Source organism: Boleophthalmus pectinirostris, unplaced genomic scaffold (assembly GCF_026225935.1).
Source record: "Boleophthalmus pectinirostris isolate CB_2022bp ecotype Guang Dong unplaced genomic scaffold, ASM2622593v1 HiC_scaffold_18, whole genome shotgun sequence".
Classification (NCBI taxonomy): domain Eukaryota; kingdom Metazoa; phylum Chordata; class Actinopteri; order Gobiiformes; family Gobiidae; genus Boleophthalmus; species Boleophthalmus pectinirostris.
In genome coordinates, this window is record NW_026571133.1 from 22,660,887 (window position 1) to 22,680,820 (window position 19,934).

The 19,934-nt window shown below is 37.4% G+C and overlaps 2 protein-coding genes across 5 annotated transcripts in view; one reads left to right on the forward strand and one right to left on the reverse strand.

Annotated features, from left to right (window-relative positions):
- Positions 1-828: 828 nt before the first annotated feature.
- On the forward strand, positions 829-4,967 carry fbxw2 (F-box and WD repeat domain containing 2). Its single transcript, XM_020926397.2, has 8 exons — positions 829-1,430; positions 1,861-2,153; positions 2,218-2,440; positions 2,626-2,820; positions 2,940-3,073; positions 3,259-3,345; positions 3,422-3,591; positions 3,659-4,967. The coding sequence occupies exons 2-8, from the start codon at positions 1,887-1,889 to the stop codon at positions 3,945-3,947; spliced, it is 1,365 nt and encodes a 454-aa protein (XP_020782056.2). The 5' UTR covers positions 829-1,430; positions 1,861-1,886; the 3' UTR covers positions 3,948-4,967.
- Positions 4,968-5,281: 314 nt separating this feature from the next.
- The window catches only part of LOC110161652 (ras-specific guanine nucleotide-releasing factor RalGPS1), a 29,968-nt gene continuing 15,315 nt past the window's right edge, over positions 5,282-19,934 (reverse strand). Inside the window, exons 9-20 of one of the 4 annotated variants that reach the window (XM_020926444.2) lie at positions 14,598-14,735; positions 14,381-14,474; positions 13,346-13,413; positions 9,584-9,710; positions 9,213-9,364; positions 9,089-9,140; positions 8,650-8,730; positions 8,169-8,271; positions 7,995-8,087; positions 7,819-7,924; positions 7,651-7,742; positions 5,282-7,566 (exon numbers count right to left, since the gene is read on the reverse strand). In XM_020926444.2, coding sequence (XP_020782103.1) covers positions 7,537-7,566; positions 7,651-7,742; positions 7,819-7,924; positions 7,995-8,087; positions 8,169-8,271; positions 8,650-8,730; positions 9,089-9,140; positions 9,213-9,364; positions 9,584-9,710; positions 13,346-13,413; positions 14,381-14,474; positions 14,598-14,735 — 1,136 coding nt within the window. In that variant the 3' untranslated portion in view covers positions 5,282-7,536. Of the gene's footprint in view, positions 7,567-7,650; positions 7,743-7,818; positions 7,925-7,994; positions 8,088-8,168; positions 8,272-8,649; positions 8,731-9,088; positions 9,141-9,212; positions 9,487-9,583; positions 11,760-13,345; positions 13,414-14,380; positions 14,475-14,597; positions 14,736-19,934 lie in introns of those variants that run through there. The other 3 variants (XM_055153362.1, XM_055153365.1, XM_055153364.1) reach the window with 3 other exon arrangements.

Consider the following 19,934-nt stretch of genomic DNA (forward strand, 5'->3'; position numbering starts at 1 on the left):
TTATTTTTTTTACACCCCATGCAGTTATTGACATTGAAATTAATACATTAATAGGTCAGGATCAGAACTACGGTCTATGGCTAGTTTAACAAAACTACTGTACTATTTTGGGTTGAATTTTTTAAAGAACGTGTGTTTTGTTATCATTGTGGTATCGAAATCTGTATAGAGCATACGCCTTTTTCTTTTTTGTAATGTGTATTCGTTCTAACAAAATCTAAGAAAAGGCTTAGCTTATAGAAATATACCTGAATAATTCATGAGATGAAAAGTATGCAGAGAAAGTACAAGCTGGAATTTTTCACTCTAGTCGACACACAAAAGGTAGAAGGGTGTCACAGCAGTTACCCACATCACTTAAGACCAGTGGATTTGATTTGGAGACAGGCCCAAAAATGTGAATTATTCGTTTTACAAAAGCTTTGCCCCCTCACTATGCCCTGGGGAATTCTCTTTAGACAAACTACTGGTGCAGCACCCGAAAATAATAAAAAAAAAAAAAAAAAAAAAACTTAAAATGGAGCCTGTCTAATTAAATTAGACCTGCTGTCATTCACACAGAAGCTCAGACTCAAGTGTAAAACGAGGAACGGAGGGAGGCAACCGATTTAGCCTATAACTGTGCTAACCCCCACATGTCAAAATAATCGAAATTTTAAGCACCAAAGTTTTACGTTCAATTATAGCAAAATAATTTGAAGCAAAAGTTTGACCTGCGACGCGGCTGTATCTTAAAATCGGCACGCGCATACCCTCTAGTGTTCTGCTGATTATTCTACAGAAACTTTTTTTTTTTTTTTTTTTTTTTTTTTTTTTACAGCAGGCTTTGTGTTAACTCTTGATCGTTTCGTGGGAACAAACCAAACCAATCGTACATGCCCAAACTCCAATTTTACGATAAGTGACAAATGTGAGTGAGTGATTAGTTTTAAAAATTGATCCATTTGCAACTACCTGGATATTTAATTTTATTCCCCGGAATTATTCTGAGGGTAGATTGTGGATAATTTACTGGTTGAAAGACGTAGAGATGGTTTAGATAATTTCAGAGGTAATTTTGTATAAAAAATCTTATTAATGACAAAAATATAAGTTGCTTCTTCTCATAGCTCTAGGCAGTCTCGCCTGTTAGACAAAATTGAGGGTGTAGACGCTACTTTCTTGGGGCAAGATGGACCCCGTTTCCATTATTAGATTTTCGTTCTGTCAAAATTTAAGAGGTTTTTGTTTAAAACTTACAACTTCGTAATGCATATTTATTTATGTTTTTTAAAAAGCTATTAACCTGTAACAGTATCGGCCTGATTCGTCTCAGTGAACGTTAGCTTGCTCCGACAATCCTTTCAACTTGCTGACATCCAGTTAAGCTAACCCCAGCTAACTTCGTTATGTGAAGTGTTTTGCAAACAAAGGAGCTCTGCAGCTATCTGGTTGGTTGGCTTAATTCGTTTGACATGTTTTGTTTTAGATTTTTTTTGTTAATGCATCCCATTGTAGTTTTTTTTATTTATAATTGCTCGGCATTGGTTGTCGCATTATCAGCTAACGTAACGTTAGCCACCAAAGTTGCTAACTATGCAGGTATCTGTGTTGGATCTTAAAAAGTGCATGTTTTTATTTTGTTTGATGTTAATCGTTTAATCTTTTAATTTTGTGTGGTTACTCTTCACACGTAAATTAGGATTCACGACTACTAACTTAACGCTTCTACTATTTGTGCGACTTGAACTTACATAGGCTACTAACTGTAACTTACAAATGTATATTATTATATAAATAATTATGTATATTTGTGTGCATACAACATTCAATGAACTCAATGTTTTGGTGCACATATGTCTTTTTGGTGCTTTCCTCCAGGTGTTGCACGTTGCTCTCATGTGCCCATGGAGAAGGAGGTCTTTGAGGGGTGGCTGGAGTCAGTCTCTGCCACTTTCCTTACACTTAATGACCAGCAGCGTAACCAGGCTCTGGACCAGCTCATATCTTTGAGCGGTGCTGTGCAACTTCGTCATCTGTCCAATGGACTGGAGACGCTGCTTAAGCGTGACTTCCTGCGCCTGCTTCCTCTGGAGCTAGCCTTCTATCTGCTCCGCTGGCTTGATCCACAGACACTACTCACCTGCTGCCTGGTTTGCAAACAGTGGAATAAGGTTTGTATTGGTGATTATAAGACTTAGATAAGTTCTTGCAATCTAAGATGTATGATTGTTTCAGGTGATAAGCTCTTGTACAGAGGTTTGGCAGACAGTGTGTCGTGAGCTTGGCTGGAGAATTGATGAGTCCATCCAAAATGCATCCCACTGGAAAGGAGTCTATCTAAAGGCTAAGCGGAGAATGATGCAATTGAAGGATCAAGAAGCCTTTGAGACGTCATCCCTTATTGGACATAGTGCTCGAGTGTATGCGCTTTATTATAAGGACGGCCTTCTATGCACAGGTACACAGTAATGTTCACCAGGATATTCTGTTGATTTAAGACCATCATTAATGTTGTTTTTGTATTTATAAGATAATTTCTCATACAATAACATTTACATAATACTGTGGTGTGATTAATTACATACGTTTCTAGTGCCAGGACACCAATTATATTATATTATACTTTATTTTATTTTTTTCCAGGGTCAGACGACCTTTCTGCAAAGTTATGGGATGTCCGCACAGGGCAGTGCATTTATGGTATCCAAACGCACACTTGTGCCACAGTAAAGTTTGATGAACAAAAGCTTGTGACTGGATCCTTTGACAACACCATTGCCTGCTGGGAGTGGAGCACAGGAGCAAGAATTCAGCAATTCCGTGGTCATACAGGGGCAGGTTGGTCTATAAAATATTGCTTTTATGTACATTATGTGTAATAGAATACATTAAAATGGTGTAACTGCCATACTTGTAATAATGTATAGTGAAAGATTATTGTGGTTGTTTGTTTCCAGTCTTCAGTGTGGACTACAATGATGAAGTGGACATGCTGGTGAGTGGTTCAGCTGACTTTTCTGTGAAGATCTGGTCCCTGTCAACTGGAATCTGCCTCAACACTCTGACAGGACACACAGAGTGGGTCACGAAGGTACAGGAAACAGTAACACCTTGATGCTAAAATGTACAATTTTAACCCTCACACTCTCCTCGGGGTCACATAGACCCGAAGAAGCATTTTTTTCCCAATCAGTGTTTCCCAATGTTTCTTCAAGTCTATGCGACCCCAAGGAGAAGGTTAAATAAGTTTGACACATGTATGCCTTTGTCCATTAGGTGATACTACAGAAAACAGAAGTAGAGTCTGTGGTGCACAGTCCTGGGGACTATATCCTCTTGAGTGCTGATAAATATGAAATTAAGGTTTCAGTCTTTAGTGTTTCTTTAATTGAAATTGTTTTGTAAATTATAAGCTAAAGTAATAACTGTTATGTCTCAGGTCTGGCCATTGGGCCGTGAGATAAACTGTAAGTGTCTGAAAACACTGTCAGTTTCTGAGGACCGCAGCATCAGCCTTCAGCCGCGACTACAGTTTGATGGGCGCTACATCATTTGCAGCTCAGACCTTGGAGTTTATCAGTGGGACTTTGCCAGCTTTGAGATTCTCAGGTAAAGTAATGAAAGACCACAAAGTATGTGTATGATAAGCATGTCCTAAGACGTATTTTGTTTGCAGGGTGATTAAAACCCAAGATCCAGCAAACCTGTCCCTGTTGAGTTTTGGTGAGGTGTTTGCTTTGCTCTTTGACAACCACTTTCTGTATGTTATGGATTTAAGGACAGAGGCTATCTCAGGCCGCTGGCCTCTGCCAGCTTATAGAAAGTCCAAACGAGGGTCCAGCTTTCTGGCTGGGGTGACCTCATGGTTAAATGGTCTGGATGGTGGCAATGACTCAGGGCTGGTGTTTGCTACAAGCATGCCCGACCATAGCATTCACTTAGTGCTATGGAAGGAGAATGGATAGAACACAGACTGTTTAAAAAAAAAAAAAAAACTGGACTCCTGAGAAATAAACAAACCTGAACTGAAGCCAAGATGGATGATGCATGGACCAAAGCATTAGCATTTTATCAGTTTCTTCCTCATTCATTTCTAAAGAATACACTCCTACTGACGCCCTGGATTTGCACTCGGGATTATCTTGTACAATTACTTCAAATCATGTCCTCGTTAAATAAATGCACCAATGAATTCCCTGTACAATAATATACTTGTATGCATCTCCCTGTACATTATTAGTCTAGTTGTAAGTTTTTGGCAAATTAGCTTTCCCCCGTCACTTTAAGTGCTGTGTTAAATGCAAATGTTTTTACTGACCATTGATTTTGACGTTAGATTTCAAAACCAATCAGATTATGTAGCTAATTTGCCAAAAAAAGTTATTTTAAAAGTGGCCCTGCCTTAAACACAAGTTCTGTAAATAGCTATGAACTGCAACCTAGAAGTCAATATGGACATCAGTTCACTGTTTCGTTTTTTTTTTATTACAGAAGATCCCAGATGAAGCTCCTTACTAAAGTTAGAAATGTTGATACAATGGTAGTTGTACCATGTACCATGTGAACTATACTTCAATTTCTGATGGACTTTGAGGTTAAATGTTTGACTAATTTTGTGATGTGCCTTTTCATTTTGAACATATACAGGATTATACTTTATCTGCAGCAGGTGCACTGCAGCCAGAGAAGCAGTGTTGTATACGATATGTTTGATTGGTCAAACTAACTGTGCTCTAACAGTCAAAAGATGTCTGTAATTTTATAGGCATATTCCTGACACAGCTTTTTAGGTGAATTGCTCATGAATTGTTAATTGTGTTGAACATCAGGTTTATAATCTTTAAGGCCTTGGTACTTTGCACAATAGAGAGACCTGGTTTGTATATGCATTTTTATTGTCATAACTCATCTGCAATCTACAAAAATTAGGGTTTCTGAAGCCCATAAGTAACTTAAGTAAAAGTAAAAAAAAAAAAAAAAAAAAAGGTGCTTTTTCTTACACTTTTATTTAGCTCTTCCTTTGGTCGGCCATAGCTCAGATGATGGCATGATTTAGAACATAGGTTTTATAGGCCTTTTTGTATCTTGATTATTCTCAATGAACCAACATCAATATGTCCACACTGTTGAACATGTCACTGCATATAGCAAATATATTCATACTACAGTACTGTTTAAAATGGTTTGTACAGTATTAAATCATTGCAAAATGTGTAAAACTTAACTTGGAGTGAACCTGTTGTGTCCAGTTCAACTATGCTCATCAGATTCTTTTAATGCTGATCTAAAAACAAACTGGTTTGTCTGTACATTTTATTCAGAATCAATATCATGACACTGAAAAATACAACCACAAAAAGCAGTGCTATATGTAATAAATTAAAGGAAAAAACAAAACAAAAAACATTCCAACACAATCCAGTGGTTTGTTTTCATTTATGACACTAGAAACTTACTTACGTACAGGTGCTACTCATGAACTGAACTTGATAATATCAAAGTGTATTAAAACTATAAAACTATATAAAAATAATAAAAAATGATGTAAACACATTTTAAAGCAATACTTCATGGACAAGTATTTGTCACTACAACACACACAGATCTGAGCAGATCATGTGTAATTGGATTGGCAGGTTAAAACACCAAATGAAAGCTAAAAGAAAAACAGCTCCAAGAGCATTATTAATGTTTAGAGAGTTTCAATGGTAAAACGTATTTTTCCTCTAACAATTTCATTATTTAGTTCCAGGATGTCAAAATGACAGGCCTGTTCAAATGGATTACAAACATTTGAAGCAACATGCCTCATAAAAGTGCTCAGAATAAAAAAGTCAAACTGTGCAGAACATTTGTACAGCCCAGGCCTAGTCACAGATTCATTTGGATATATTTTTTTCATCTTCATAGTTTTCATTTGATCATAAACAAGGACCATTTGCTAGAACATTTTCTTGACACATCTTGCGAAGAAAGATCTTTCATTTGAGCAGCAAGTGATAATAGTAATAAAAACACGGTAGTCACTGTCATACACATTTTTTAGAAATATGTATTATTATTAAAACAAAGCAAATTAAAACTCCAATACTGGTAATAGCCTACAGTCATACCAAGTGAATTAGCCAAGCACCTCAAAAATAACATGTGGGCTGTTTGTTGGTGTCTCTGTAGTTAGAAAAAATAGGATCAGTACATTTCATATGTTTTTCATTGACATCTAGCAATCAGTACTGCTGGACATTTTAAATGATTGACAGTGCCTTTGCAGGTATAATATTTTGGCTCAGATTAGATAAAGACTGTAACAGCATTAGTGGCCTTGTTCTCATGCACACAACATCTGATTAGAATCTGATTTCTGGACCTTTAAGATTTCTCGAATGTAAACTGCAAAATCTGATGTGAGTTATCAGAGGGAAATTAGATGACTTTGCTTTTTAGTTTTACATAATCTTATAACTCAAAAAATGTGATATTTATCAGATTTTGAAAGCCATGTAACCGCAGCCAGTGAAATACATTTAAGAAACTGTGTCCATACTGAAGGAAACAGTGCATTTTATACTACATTAATGTTGAAGTTTGTGATATCGTCTTTTATTAATGGTAAAATTGTGATGCAGCAGACGAATAATGTTTAGACTTTGTTTGGTCTAATTTGTGTTCAGGTCAGACATACATTTAAAAGTTTTTTTCTCCAAAATGTCCTTCTAGAGGATAGAACTTGAAAGTACCTTTACACATATAGTATGTCAAATATGCAAAATAAGCATTTAAAATAAATACAGTATTTACAAGGACATGATTGTAAAAGCTAGTTTCTTTAGTAAATTGCTTTAGTTCAAACAAGCATGAAAATGTGTTATTTTGAGAATGACTGGACATTGCTATTGTTATGGTTTTCAACCATTATATTTTTCTTTAGTGTCACTATGTCCCATGTTATTAAGCATCCCTCAGTTAAAACTACATCAGGACTACTACCGGCTGAGGTAGCAAAGGGAAAATACACACAATTCCTTCTCTCATGAGATATTAGATATCCAGTGTTCTTGTTCTTTTTGCTTTTTGAACATACTTTAGCCTGCTCTGAAAAGCCAGTACTGCATTAATATGTGTATATTAATGCAATACTAGCTTTTCCGAGCAGAACAGATATCACTGTTGCTCCTTCTTAAGATGATAGTTGAAATGCAATTTTAAGAAAATTGTTTGTTATTATTCACATCATTAGTGTTTCATAACAGAGTCTCAATAACACTGAACACAGATGTTGGGCACACTTAAGCTAACACTGTTCTCCAGGCATATGTGCTGAAGGTGCTCCCACTTCAGCGGAAACCCAACATGGGCCAGGCCATGACGCTCACTCGCATCTTCACAGCAGCATCACGTCAACAGTGAACAACAAACTTGGAGCAAATACACACAGGGCACCTCACAGCTTCATCTGAGAGGTGAAACAAGATGCTCATCACCTGTCCACTTTATCCCTTCTGTTTCAGTCCAAGCAGCTTTGGCATAGAAACGTCCCCCAAGCCGAGTTCACCATCACTCAAATGACATCAGGTTTGCTGGTATCTGTGGAAAGAATACAGTGTATGCAATGGGAAGAAACTAGCTGATCAAGTCTTTAAACTTGACTTGGCTTCCACTGTTTTTTACCTGAGGTTTGCTGCTTCTGCTTGCTTCCTCCAGATTTTTGTGCCAGATGATTGCCGAAAACCTGGATCCAGTCTGGAACTTGTAAACATTGCCTAGCAGGAGAGGAGAGAAGCAAACTCACAAACCAACAAAATAAATAACATATTTAGAGTATCACCTATATAGTACCTTTATCTGGGTCATTTAGCTGAAAAATGTTAGGTCGGGCAGGGTCGTCTGGTAGTACCACCATCCAGCCAGTTACACATACCTTCTTACAAGGACTGGACTTATACTAAGCACACATATAAAACTTATTATACAAGCCTTTGCCATATTAAATTAACTAATGTCTACAAACTTACATGTTTTCTCTCAGAGGCTCTAAGTGCTTTCGCACCATAAAAAGTGAGTGTTGATCCTGATAGAGAAATCCAAAACCTTGTCCAGGATGACAACTACAAACAGAAAAAAAGTAATATTTTCAATTCTCATTCTGAGGCCTGTTGTGATGACAGATACATAGCAAAATATTTCACCTTTGGTTTGCGCCCCTCTTTTAGCAGCGTTTTCCTCCGTAGTGGGCCCTCTATAGTCACATTACTGGCCTCACAGCAGTTGTAGCAGTTTCCAGGAGATGAGCTACCAATGAAATTATAAACAAAGACATTGTTAAGATTACAACAGGACTTTGGTTATTTCTTTTTATTTAAAAAAAAAAAAGCATTTTCTCAAAATTCAGAAAACTCAAGACAAAGCATATTGACAATGGATACCTCATCTAAAGCACAGATAAGATTTATACAATATATGGAGGTATGTAATAATGTAATACTGTAAACCCAAGTTCTATAGCTAATAGTAATATTTATCAGTATGTGTAATAAGACAAAACTCCTGTTAATATCAGTGTTTGGATGGTAACATACAAAGCAGTAGGTGAGGATGACTACACAGAGTCAGTCACTAAGATGCATATAGGAGATAGACAGTGGTTATTGGGCAGAGCTCTGACTGTACCTGAAAACATAGCTCCGACTGCGAGGCGAGGTGCGTAGTGGGACTCTCCAGTTTGGGCCCAGTGTGGCATACATGCGGCTCCTGTTTTTCACAGTGTCACAGTCAATGTGGGCTCAGAGCAGATATTTCTACACCATATTAACATCTATATTAACACACACACACAACACTAATTTTATCTGCTCTGAATTGTGAGAGCATTGAATGTCTAGTCTCGTATTGAGGGTGAACACTAATTAAATCAGATCAGAGTTTATAAAAATAACCAAACAAATTTTATACACACACACACATTTTATATATGTGTGTGTGTGTGTATATATATATATATATATACACATACACACACATAACATATATATATATATATATATATATATATATATATATATATATATATATACATACACACACACATAATATAGTTATTATTGCTCACCTCTCTCCTATTCCAGGAGACAATTCTTCACCAAAAGAACTTTCACTGCTTCCTGTTAATAAACATACTTTTAATTAACTATTCATACATTTCAATAAAAGCATAATAAAAGTCCACAACGCACCGAGTGAGAGGCCATTGGATACTGAAGTACTATGTGGATCGTTTCTGACGGGGCTCTGGGATTCCAGGAAGCTGTCGTCCAGCAGGTGGCGTGCTTTCTCTATGGGAAATGTGGCACTGCGGCTCTCAGACATGCCATACTGGCACATCATACTGTGGACAAAATCATCCTTAAAGTCAGATCATCTTTAGTACATGCTGTTGGAATTAAGTACAGTTAAGTACATATGGGGCATATGGTTTCACAAGGCAAACAGATTTCCCCACAGACTTTTCTAAAAAAAAAAAAAAAAAAAAGAGCAATTTTATTTCAAGAATCAGAAGTTGCCCTCACTTTTAAGCACCATAGTGGAAAGCAGCAGTGCTACTCACTTGTTTCCCAAGCTGTGGCTCTTCCTGTGATGAGATGGAGGGGGTGTGGGGATGCGCACACCCACAGATGCATCAGGACACGTTGGCCGTCGGCTGTATCTCATGGACACAGAGACCTCAGAAAGGCCTGAAACACAAGTAGTTATTGAAAGCAAGTGGTGAAGATTTGTGCTAAAATATTCTGCCCTTCAGTGACCATCATATAGGCTGCAGTATTATGAAGTTTGCCAAATTCATTATGGTATGAAGCTTTATAAGCCTTTATTTTGACATTGAGATCTTTTACCAGCGCTTTCCCTGGTAAAATTCAACCATAACCATACAGTACAAGATACAGTACAAATAAGATACAGTACAAACTCCAACTTCTGTCTAGAATACTGTGAACTGAATTTCAAGTCATTTTAAAACTAATTGCCATCACAGAAACATGTTATTTTCCCCTAGAGCTGCAAAATAACAGAATTTGTATTGAGCTCAAGATTCAGTCATATCTTATCGTCAATGGTCATCTTGGGTGTTTTTAATCAAGTTGTCTACAGCCAGTCCTCTGTCAGTAAAGGCATGTGGTTTGGAACAGAATTTGGACATTGGATGAGTAATTGGCTTATTTTTTGTGTTAACTGTACGATTAGTCTATCCTGTTTATGTTTATGAATTTTGATAGCCATTACTATATTGTTTTTGAAAAGAAAAAAAGGAAATCAAACAAAAAAATAATAATGAGCTCTCTCTGAAACACAGAACATACTGGTTGTTGTTGATCTGGTTGGTAACTGAAATCCATGCATTCCAACTGGTGGTATTGTATGGAATCAGTTCAAATTAGTGAGCAAACTCTTCTGTTAATGAGAAGGAAACTTTTGCTCATTTACAAATGGCTAATCACAATAATGATTTGATGCCGTTAAAGTAGTAGGAGTCCATGTAATGTGGGTTATAAAGTGATCCCTGAGGCAAATGGGCCTTAATGTGCTTTAATTAGTCAAGTCTGAAGTAATAAATATGTGGTTGGTGTGCTTCGTCAGCAGTGATCACAGTCAAAGGTATGAGGAAAGTATTTTATTTTGACAACATTTTCAGCTTTTATAAACACTATTGCACTATTTTGACTTTATTGTGGTTTGTGGTTGGGATTTTCTTTCCTAAATGTGAGATGAGGTCTCTGTGTCAGTTATGTTATTTTTAACATCTGAAAATCTTTAGGCAAGAGCTTTTAAAGAAGTAATTTCCAGATGATTAGCGTTCACTTGAAGCCAAACATGAGCAGCTCTGTGCTTACTCAGCTCCTTCATCTGAGTTCAGTGATAAAAGTGTTTTTTTAAGTGTGTTTTTCTGCTTGAATTTGAAACAGGTTACTAGAAATGAAACATTGTGCTGCTCTTTAATTTAGGATGAGTGTTGTGAAACTTGTGTTCTGTGTGTCTTTTAGAAGAGTCATCATTGCATAGTTCACTGATGTCACTAAACCGCCTCACGCGATGTGCTTCTCAAAGGAGTACTCCAGCCTGATCCAAAAACTAAATAAGAACATGTTTCATGTAATGTTTGTTAAGACCAGACATTGGCTCAAAGTTTTAATAAATATAGACTTTTAAGCTTGGTCACAGAAACCAAATTAACCAGCAATTTACTTATATTTTATAAAATAAAAATCACATCCAACATGTTACAAAACCTTTGGAACCCACATTGATAAAGACAGTTATTTGTTTTGGTCCTGCTTGAGAAGCTGTAGCTGTGAAATGTAAAATTTTTATTTTACCCACTCAGCCAACACATAGGACTAAAATGCGTCTTAAGTGGAAGCAGACAAAAAGAATGGTCGCCACAGTAACAGCAGCAAACAAACCCCCACATGTGGCGGGTCATTTGGACATGAGACTATGGAAAGTGATCACTGTGGTCCCTGAACACACTGCTGTAATCAAAGGGCTATTAACGGCTCTGTTCATGGGACAATTTAGTCAGCTCCAACTTTACACACTCCACAATTAAATTATTTACCTGAAATATGATCACTTTATAACTGCCTGCTTGAGTTTGCTTTCAATTGCATGCATTTATGATCCTCCATGGACAAAGTTGGTATGTTGTTTATGACTGAATAAACAGACATGAGTGAATATTACAGACCAGACACGTTTTCACTATTTACAGGCAAGCTGCTCCACATCTGCAAAACACAGTGCAAACTTTAAGTACATCCTGGACACTCAACATTCTGTTTATTTTTAAAGACTGCACATTTGAGAACATGGAAAATTATGTATCCAGAGGTCACGCTAATAATGCCTCCGCAATACACAGTAAGACCAATAAGTGTGGCACAATATTACTTCATGTCGATATTCATAGAATTCAGAGTGAAGAAAAATTTATGATTTTGATTGGTTAAAAGTCCTCAAAATGTTCTAGGAGAGGCCATTTTGTCCTACATTTATTTAAGGTGTTTACGGTGGAACCTTTGGGGCTGGAGTCTTGTAGCTCATAGCCAGATGGGCTATGTGGCCAGCTTACTATTAATTAAACCCTATAAACAATATTCTGTAAGTTAAGACATTGAATCTGTCCATTTTCACTTGAGACATATGAACCAAGCTAAAGCCATGTCTTTTCAGTTATAGAGGCAGCTTGTGGATTTGAAACTGCCATTACAGTCTCCTTGAAACTGGAAGCTGAAACCTGTGAAACAAACACTCATTATGATTCAGTCCACTGTAAAATAGCTCAATAGCTGTAGTTTTTTTGTGAGCAGTATTCAATGAATGGGTTGTACCTAAAGCAGAACAAGCTCTAACTTAAAAGTGCATTATGTAACTTTTCTGGTGGAGGATTCATCACCTGTTTGTTTCCATGGATACGTCATCGCTCTGCCTGGAATGTTCCACAGTATGACATTAAACAGCTCTACCTTACATTTATTAAATTGCAGGTGATTTTACAGCTCAAAAATACTAGAAAAACATGTATTCTGACGGGGTTGCCTCTACACAGATGTGACCTGTAATTTCATCTGGTTTGGTCTCAGTGAAGATGGAAAGCTTTAATCCCATACTGTGAAACATTCCAGACAAAGCAATAACATCTCCATGGAGAAAAGCATTTGACAGACCTTCTACCAGAAAAATTACACAATGTATTTTTAAGTAGAAATAATACCAAAATAAAAGGGCTTTATTAACTGCTGAGGACCTCCAGAAATATACCACCAAAGTACTGAAAACCACTGATCTAGTAGCTGATAGTACAATAGTACAACTTTTTGAATGCAATTGGTTCAAGCTGCTAGCATCTCAATTTCCTATAATCATGTAAACGTCTCATGCACAAAAGGTGGCACTTTGATGTGGTTCATCTTTTTTCATTAGTTTGACCTAAACCCGGCGTGTTCCAGATGCATTACCTCACCTCAGCCTCCTCAACACCACAAACATGGCTCATGCAATGGAGCCTGGCTGAAGTTGTCACATTTTCTTAATACAGCCCTTTTCTGCTAAGACTCCACTTGGCAGGCGATGAAGAGCAGTTTGTGGTTAGTCTGCTTTATCAACAGTTAAGTAAGGGACTTTCCTCTTCATTTTAACATGAGCAATAATTTTTAACAAACCTAATGAAATAATAAGTAGACGAACTATATTGTGCAAATTTTCCAAACCTAAAAAAAGTCATAAACTGAGAGGAGTAAAGAGAGCTGAGATATCATATATTGTGGACACAGCTGCCAGTGTTTAGTCAAAAGATGATCTAACAGTCTTGTACCTGCAAGGTCCTCTTTAGATGAAGCGATGCGAGGGGAGCTGTTTCCAGGTTCAATCTTCAGAGAGATCCTACAAAGAGACATGCTTAATACTGACTAAAGAGTGACAGTAGCAAAAACGCTGACATTAATAATTTAAACCAGATTTAACAGAGTTTAGTTTTACATGTAGTAAATGAAAATAATCAATATAACCAAAAACATAACTAGAATACTTAAGAACATAATTTCAGTCATTAGTTGTGAAGTACCATACTAAATCCTTATTTTTGCATATTTAAATTTTTTACATTAGCAAGTGGATTAATCTGGGGGCGAGTTGTGTTTTTGTCTTGAACACTATGACTAACTTATTTTTTTGATTGTTGCCTCTTTTGGTTTTCTGTTATAGCATGAGTCAGCTTCACGAGAATGTGTTTCATTACACATTCCTGAGCACTTTTGATGGAATACCTAGTGTCAAAAGCAGTTACAGATTCAAACATTCATTATTTGACTTTCCAAGTCCAGATCTTTTTTGCAATGTGAAAATTATTATTCAGTAGTAGTATATGTTTGACCTATTACAGGTTAATTTAACTGTGCAGTGTTTTTCTTATGAAATCAGCCTAATTATATTGGAAAGTGTGTTCCTTTACCATACAAAAAGTTACATAATCTGGCAAATGAATGAAACTCCACCTTTTATTTTATTCGGTAACAAGATGGAACAAAAAAAGAGCCAACAAAAAAGAGTGAATAATCATTTGAGCTATGTCTGCTAAGATAGATCAATGCACTGCTGACAAAAGGGCTAAACCAAAGCTATCAAAGACCTGCCAAGAAAGAGTTCAACAGCAAGGCCACAGAATCCTGCACTGTGATTGTGGCTGAGAAAGTTATTAGGAGTGCTCCATGTGGAGAAGAATAAACAGCCACTGTCTATTTCCTGTGACGCACCCCCTCTATACACATCTGTGTTCTAACACATTCCTACAGCAGTTATTAAAATCATCAGTGTTTAATGTTTTTTTTGTCAAAGTGTTTCTGAAACCTACTTAAAGTTGTCATCCTCCACAAACTTTTGCAGCTCCTCGATGTAGCGTACAGACATGAGGTACTTCTGGACGTGCGGCAGGGTCACCAGGTGATCTAAGGGGAGCCCAAAAGTATCGGGTTTGTGAAGCAAAACTAATAGAATACGGCACAAGAGGCAATGCGTAACAATACAGTCAAATGCACTGAAGTTAATCAGTACAAGTCCACACAGCTTACCATAGTTACAGGACATCTGCAAATCTGAAATGACTCTCAGAAGGTTGTTCATTTGATTGGCTCTCTGCTCCGTCTCGATGATGCTATCTGACGCAGGATAGGCCGAGTCTATGTAAATCATGTCCAGCAGGTAGATCCCTGTAACAGAAACACATTATGAGAAGAACTGAACACTATTTCATTTGTACCATGGAACTTAAGCTGAAGAGCTGAAAGATCTGATGTGCTCCATTTTTCCTTTGGTCAACTGTGTTACCAGAAATGTGTCATAAAATAAATGCCAATGTGCGACGAGTCACAAACTTTCCTATAATTTGTCTTAATTACTGTGTACAGTTTATAAAGTTGAGTAGAAATGTTCCGAATGTCAGATATGAGTGTGCATATAATCGGCTTAATAAATAAATTACATACATATCTATCTCTCTCTCTCTCTCTCTCTCTCTTATTATATATATATATAAATAAAATTATCTATCTATCTATATCTATATACACACACACACACGTATACATATATATACGTATATATATGTATATGTGTGTGTGTGTGTGTGTGTGTGTGTGTGTGTGTGTGTGTGTGTGTGTGTGTGTGTGTGTGTGTGTGTGTGTGTGTGTGTGTGTGTGTGTGTGTGTGTGTGTGTGTGTGTGTGTGTGTGTGTGTGTGTGTGTGTATATATATACATACACACACACACACACACACACACACACACACACACACATATACACATATATATACACACACATACATACACACATACATACAAATAATATTCTCAAATAAGCAACAAATTCCCTCCTGAATATTAAAGAGCCGAGTTTTTCGTCGTAGTTGTACATGTAGTGGCAGAATGTAAACACACACAAACTGAGGGAACTCACTCATGCACAGCCCTGCACCGAACCGAACGTCTCATACCAAAACAGTTCAGGCACAAATACATGTACCATTACACCTTTAAAATATCCATGGACATCATGGCCAACCACCAACATATATGAGGGTAAGACACCAGCATATAAATTCTTCTGCACTTAGTGAAACAGTAAAAATGAATAGGTTTCATGTGGTTATTCTTATGTTTAACTTTCCAAATAAAACCAATAATCACAGTTTCTTCAAAGCTGGCATTATGGTACACTGGAAAAGCCTTGAGTGACAGTCTTGTTGGTCTTTGAGTAACATCTTTCCAGTTAAACCCACATGAATTATACTGTATTAAGGTTTCAAGCGCAGGGTGGCCTCCCAGTCAATGACAGGTCAAATGAAGGGGCCTGTATGCACTTTACAGGGGAAGAACGTTGAGGTGAAGAAAGTAATGATAATATAATGAATTATTTTAGTGGTAATGTAATATGGATAGATTATTGTCATTGAATTAAAAAAACTAAACAAAACTAAGGAATCGAGCAAAGAATTGACAATGAACAACTTCCTCTGATCTACACAGAGACAGACACAACACAGAGATTCCATTATTCCCTTTTTTTTGATATTCACTGCTCCTCTTTGTGTGCAGTGTGTTGGTTCAATTAGAAAAAAAATAAATAAATGAGAGTTGTACATTTGTACTTGCAAACATCTGCATATTATGTTACTGACCCTTTTCCTGATTAAACCAGATATAGTGACATATAGTCTTGTGGTTACAGGTGTTTTTATTGCTCAGATCTGACCCTCTACCAGAAAAGTTACATAATGCACCTTTAAATAATGATTTATAGTTGTACTGCATTCCAAATCAAAGCACATGCAGTTGTCATGTAAGGCTGTTGTTAAAACAAATAAAGTAAATCCTTAGTGAGATCACAAGAGGAAAAGGTTTCAGAGGAAAGGGTTCATTAAATGCCAGTACAGAGGAGTATTCAGCATTTGTCTGGCTTTGCTCTTAAATCCCCAACTGTGTTTTGAAAATGTATAATTAGAGACTTCTGGCTTTATTTAATAGCTCCACAGGACCCTTGTATTCATAATACCGGTTATGCATTTGTTTACACTGGACAGCTGGTTCGGATGTTGAACATATGTTGACAACAATGATTGCAGTCACACAATAAAACAACATCAAATAAAACCACTCACACACACAAGCCATGATCATGGTTTTCCTCAGAGTAATGTGCAGGTTTAACAATGTTGGTCTTATATCATAAGCTGGTATGTGTGGTTAAGCCTAGAAATCTAGCTAAAACATGTAAGAAATTAGCATGTGGTCTCTGTAGAAAGGAGCCTTAAAACTGCCATTAAATGGTATTCAAGGTCACAACTTCTATGATCCCAACAAGTCAAGGTAGCAACCGATATTAAATGACCCAAACTGATTTGTGTTAAAGGCCACTAATACCACACAGATCTGTAAGTGAGCATCTATTTATGTGTTTTGCCATAACAGTCCCAATAAAAGACATTTTAAATTCTGTTTGTCTGAGGTAAGACTAACACTGAGCCCTGCATAGGATGTCACGGAAAACAATAAAAACAAAAGCCCCATATAATGTCCAGCTTCCTCAAGAGGTCACTGACACAGGAACATGTTACAAGAAGGGAATAAAATTAACACAAGCCTCATTTCATGTGTACAACTAAAGCTCCACAGCGAGGATGGCTCAGCTTTACAAAAACACATGCAGAATTTGAATGTTAACACAAATATAAACAGTATTTTGCCATTAAATACAGCTGTCAGCTCTCATCCTACTGTATCACAGTTTGTACTGTGAGGATTTGGTCAATTCTGAACACTTTAATAGCCATGTCTGGAATGTTAAGAAAAGTTGTTGCTGTTGTTCTTTTATAATATACTTAACATACACACACACACACACACACACACACACACACACACACACACACACACATACATACACATACATACACATACATACACACACACACATACAGTGAGGAAAATAAGTATTTGAACACCCTGCTATTTTGCAAGTTCTCCCACTTAGAAATCATGGAGGGATGCATGTCCACTGTGAGAGACATAATCTAAAAAGAAAAATCCAGAAATCACAAAGTATGATTTTTTAACTATTTATTTGTATGATACAGCTGCAAATAAGTATTTGAACACCTGAGAAAATCAATGTTAATATTTGGTACAGTAGCCTTTGTTTGCAATTACAGAGGTCAAACGTTTCCTGTAGTTTTTCACCAGGTTTGTACACACTGCAGGAGGGATTTTGGCCCACTCCTCCACACAGATCTTCTGTAGATCAGTCAGGTTTCTGGGATGTCGCTGAGAAACACGGAGTTTGAGCTCCCTCCAAAGATTTTCTATTGGGTTTAGGTCTGGAGACTGGCTAGGCCACGCCAGAACCTTGATGTGCTTCTTACTGAACCACTCCTTGCTTATCCTGGCTGTGTGCTTCGGGTCATTGTCATGTTGGAAGACCCAGCCTCGACCCATCTTCAATGCTCTAACTGAGGGAAGGAGGTTGTTCCCCAAAATCTTGCAATACATGACCCCGGTCATCTTCTCCTTAATACAGTGCAGTCGCCCTGCCTATGTGCAGAAAAACACCCCCAAAGCATGATGCTATCACTCCCATGCTTCACAGTAGGGATGGTTTTCTTGGGATGGTACTCATTATTCTTCTTCCTCCAAACACACTTATTGGAATTATGACCAGAAAGTTCTATTTTGGTCTCATCTGACCACATGACTTTCTCCCATCATCATCCAAATGGTCATTGGCAAACTTAAGATGGGCCTTGACATGTGCTGGTTTAAGCAGGGGAACCTTCCGTGCCATGCATGATTTCAAACCATGACGCCTTAGTGTATTACCAACAGTAACCTTGGAAACGGTGGTCCCAGCTCTTTTCAGGTCATTGACCAGCTCCTCCCGTGTAGTTCTGGGCTGATTCCTCACCTATCTTAGGATCATTGAGACCCCACGAGGTGAGATCTTGCATGGAGCCATGTTTAGCTTCTTCCATTTTCTAATGATTGCTCCAACAGTGGACCTTTTTTCACCAAGCTGCTTGGCAATTTCCCCATATCCCTTTCCAGCCTTGTGGAGGTGTACAATTTTGTCTCTGGTGTCTTTGGACAGCTCTTTCTTGGCCATGTTAGTAGGTGGAGTCTTACTGATTGTATGGGGTGGATAGGTGTCTTTATGCAGCTGACGTCCTCAAACAGGTCCATCTGATTTAGGATAATAAATGGAGTGGAGGTGAACTTTTTAAAGGCAGACTAACAGGTCTTTGAGGGTCAGAATTCTAGCTGATAGACAGGTGTTCAAATACTTATTTGCAGCTGTATCATACAAAAAAATCATACATTGTGATTTCTGGATTTTTCTTTTTAGATTATGTCTCTCACAGTGAACATGCACCTATGATGAAAATTTCAGACCAGATTTCTAAGTGGGAGAACTTGCAAAATAGCAGGGTGTTCAAATACTTATTTTAGTCAGTGTATACACACACACACACACACACACATGCACCCCCCCACTTCTTGAGGCAAGATGCTGTTTAGTGGAAACATCTCCTGAGCTGGAGATGGGATGTGGAAAAGACGAGGTGTTTTACGAGGGCTTGGAAAGAGCAAAGGGCACAGGTGGACATGCTGGGGTATGTGCATTAATAAACGTAACAGAACTCCAGTAAAAAGAGCTGCAAACCAACTCTGCACCTGTGCAGGCGGCTCATCTTTGGCACCCAAAGTTACATTCATTTCATTACAAGCAAAGGATAACTTATGAGGGCAGCTTCCAACATGGCTATGGAAATGGTGAGGGGTAGTAGACCTACAACTTACCTGCAAATCAGAAATCCAAAATTAAATAACATTTTCTAAATGTATTTTTCTGTACATCTATTTTAAGAGGAATATGAAAAACAAGAGAAGAACTTTGTTAGCTGATGTGCCTCACTTGTGACACAATCAAGATTTATATGTTGGCAAGTACAAATAAATCATTTTTCTCTGCATCTTCGAGTTTGAGTGATATAGGAAACTTTGTTAATTCACACAGAATTACTCAAATTATCTTCCATTTTATTTTAATACAAGTAGTATTTATATTGTCAGGAACAGTGTGTAGAACACCTTAGACCTTTGGTTCAATATTAGGCTTTAGAATTCTATGTGAGCTTGCAGTCACACAGCAGTCTCACAGTATTGACATTATGGTGTGATAAATGCTTTTACCAGTAGTAATTCAGGAGTTATATGGTTTTGGATTAGGTATCTTTTATGGATGTTTTTTAAGATGAGGGATTTTGACAATTTAATTCCTAAAAGCGGCACAGTGAGAAACATTCTCTCACAGAAGTCTTGCCCCATAACAAAAGTTCAGATGCCAAAAGGTCAGAGG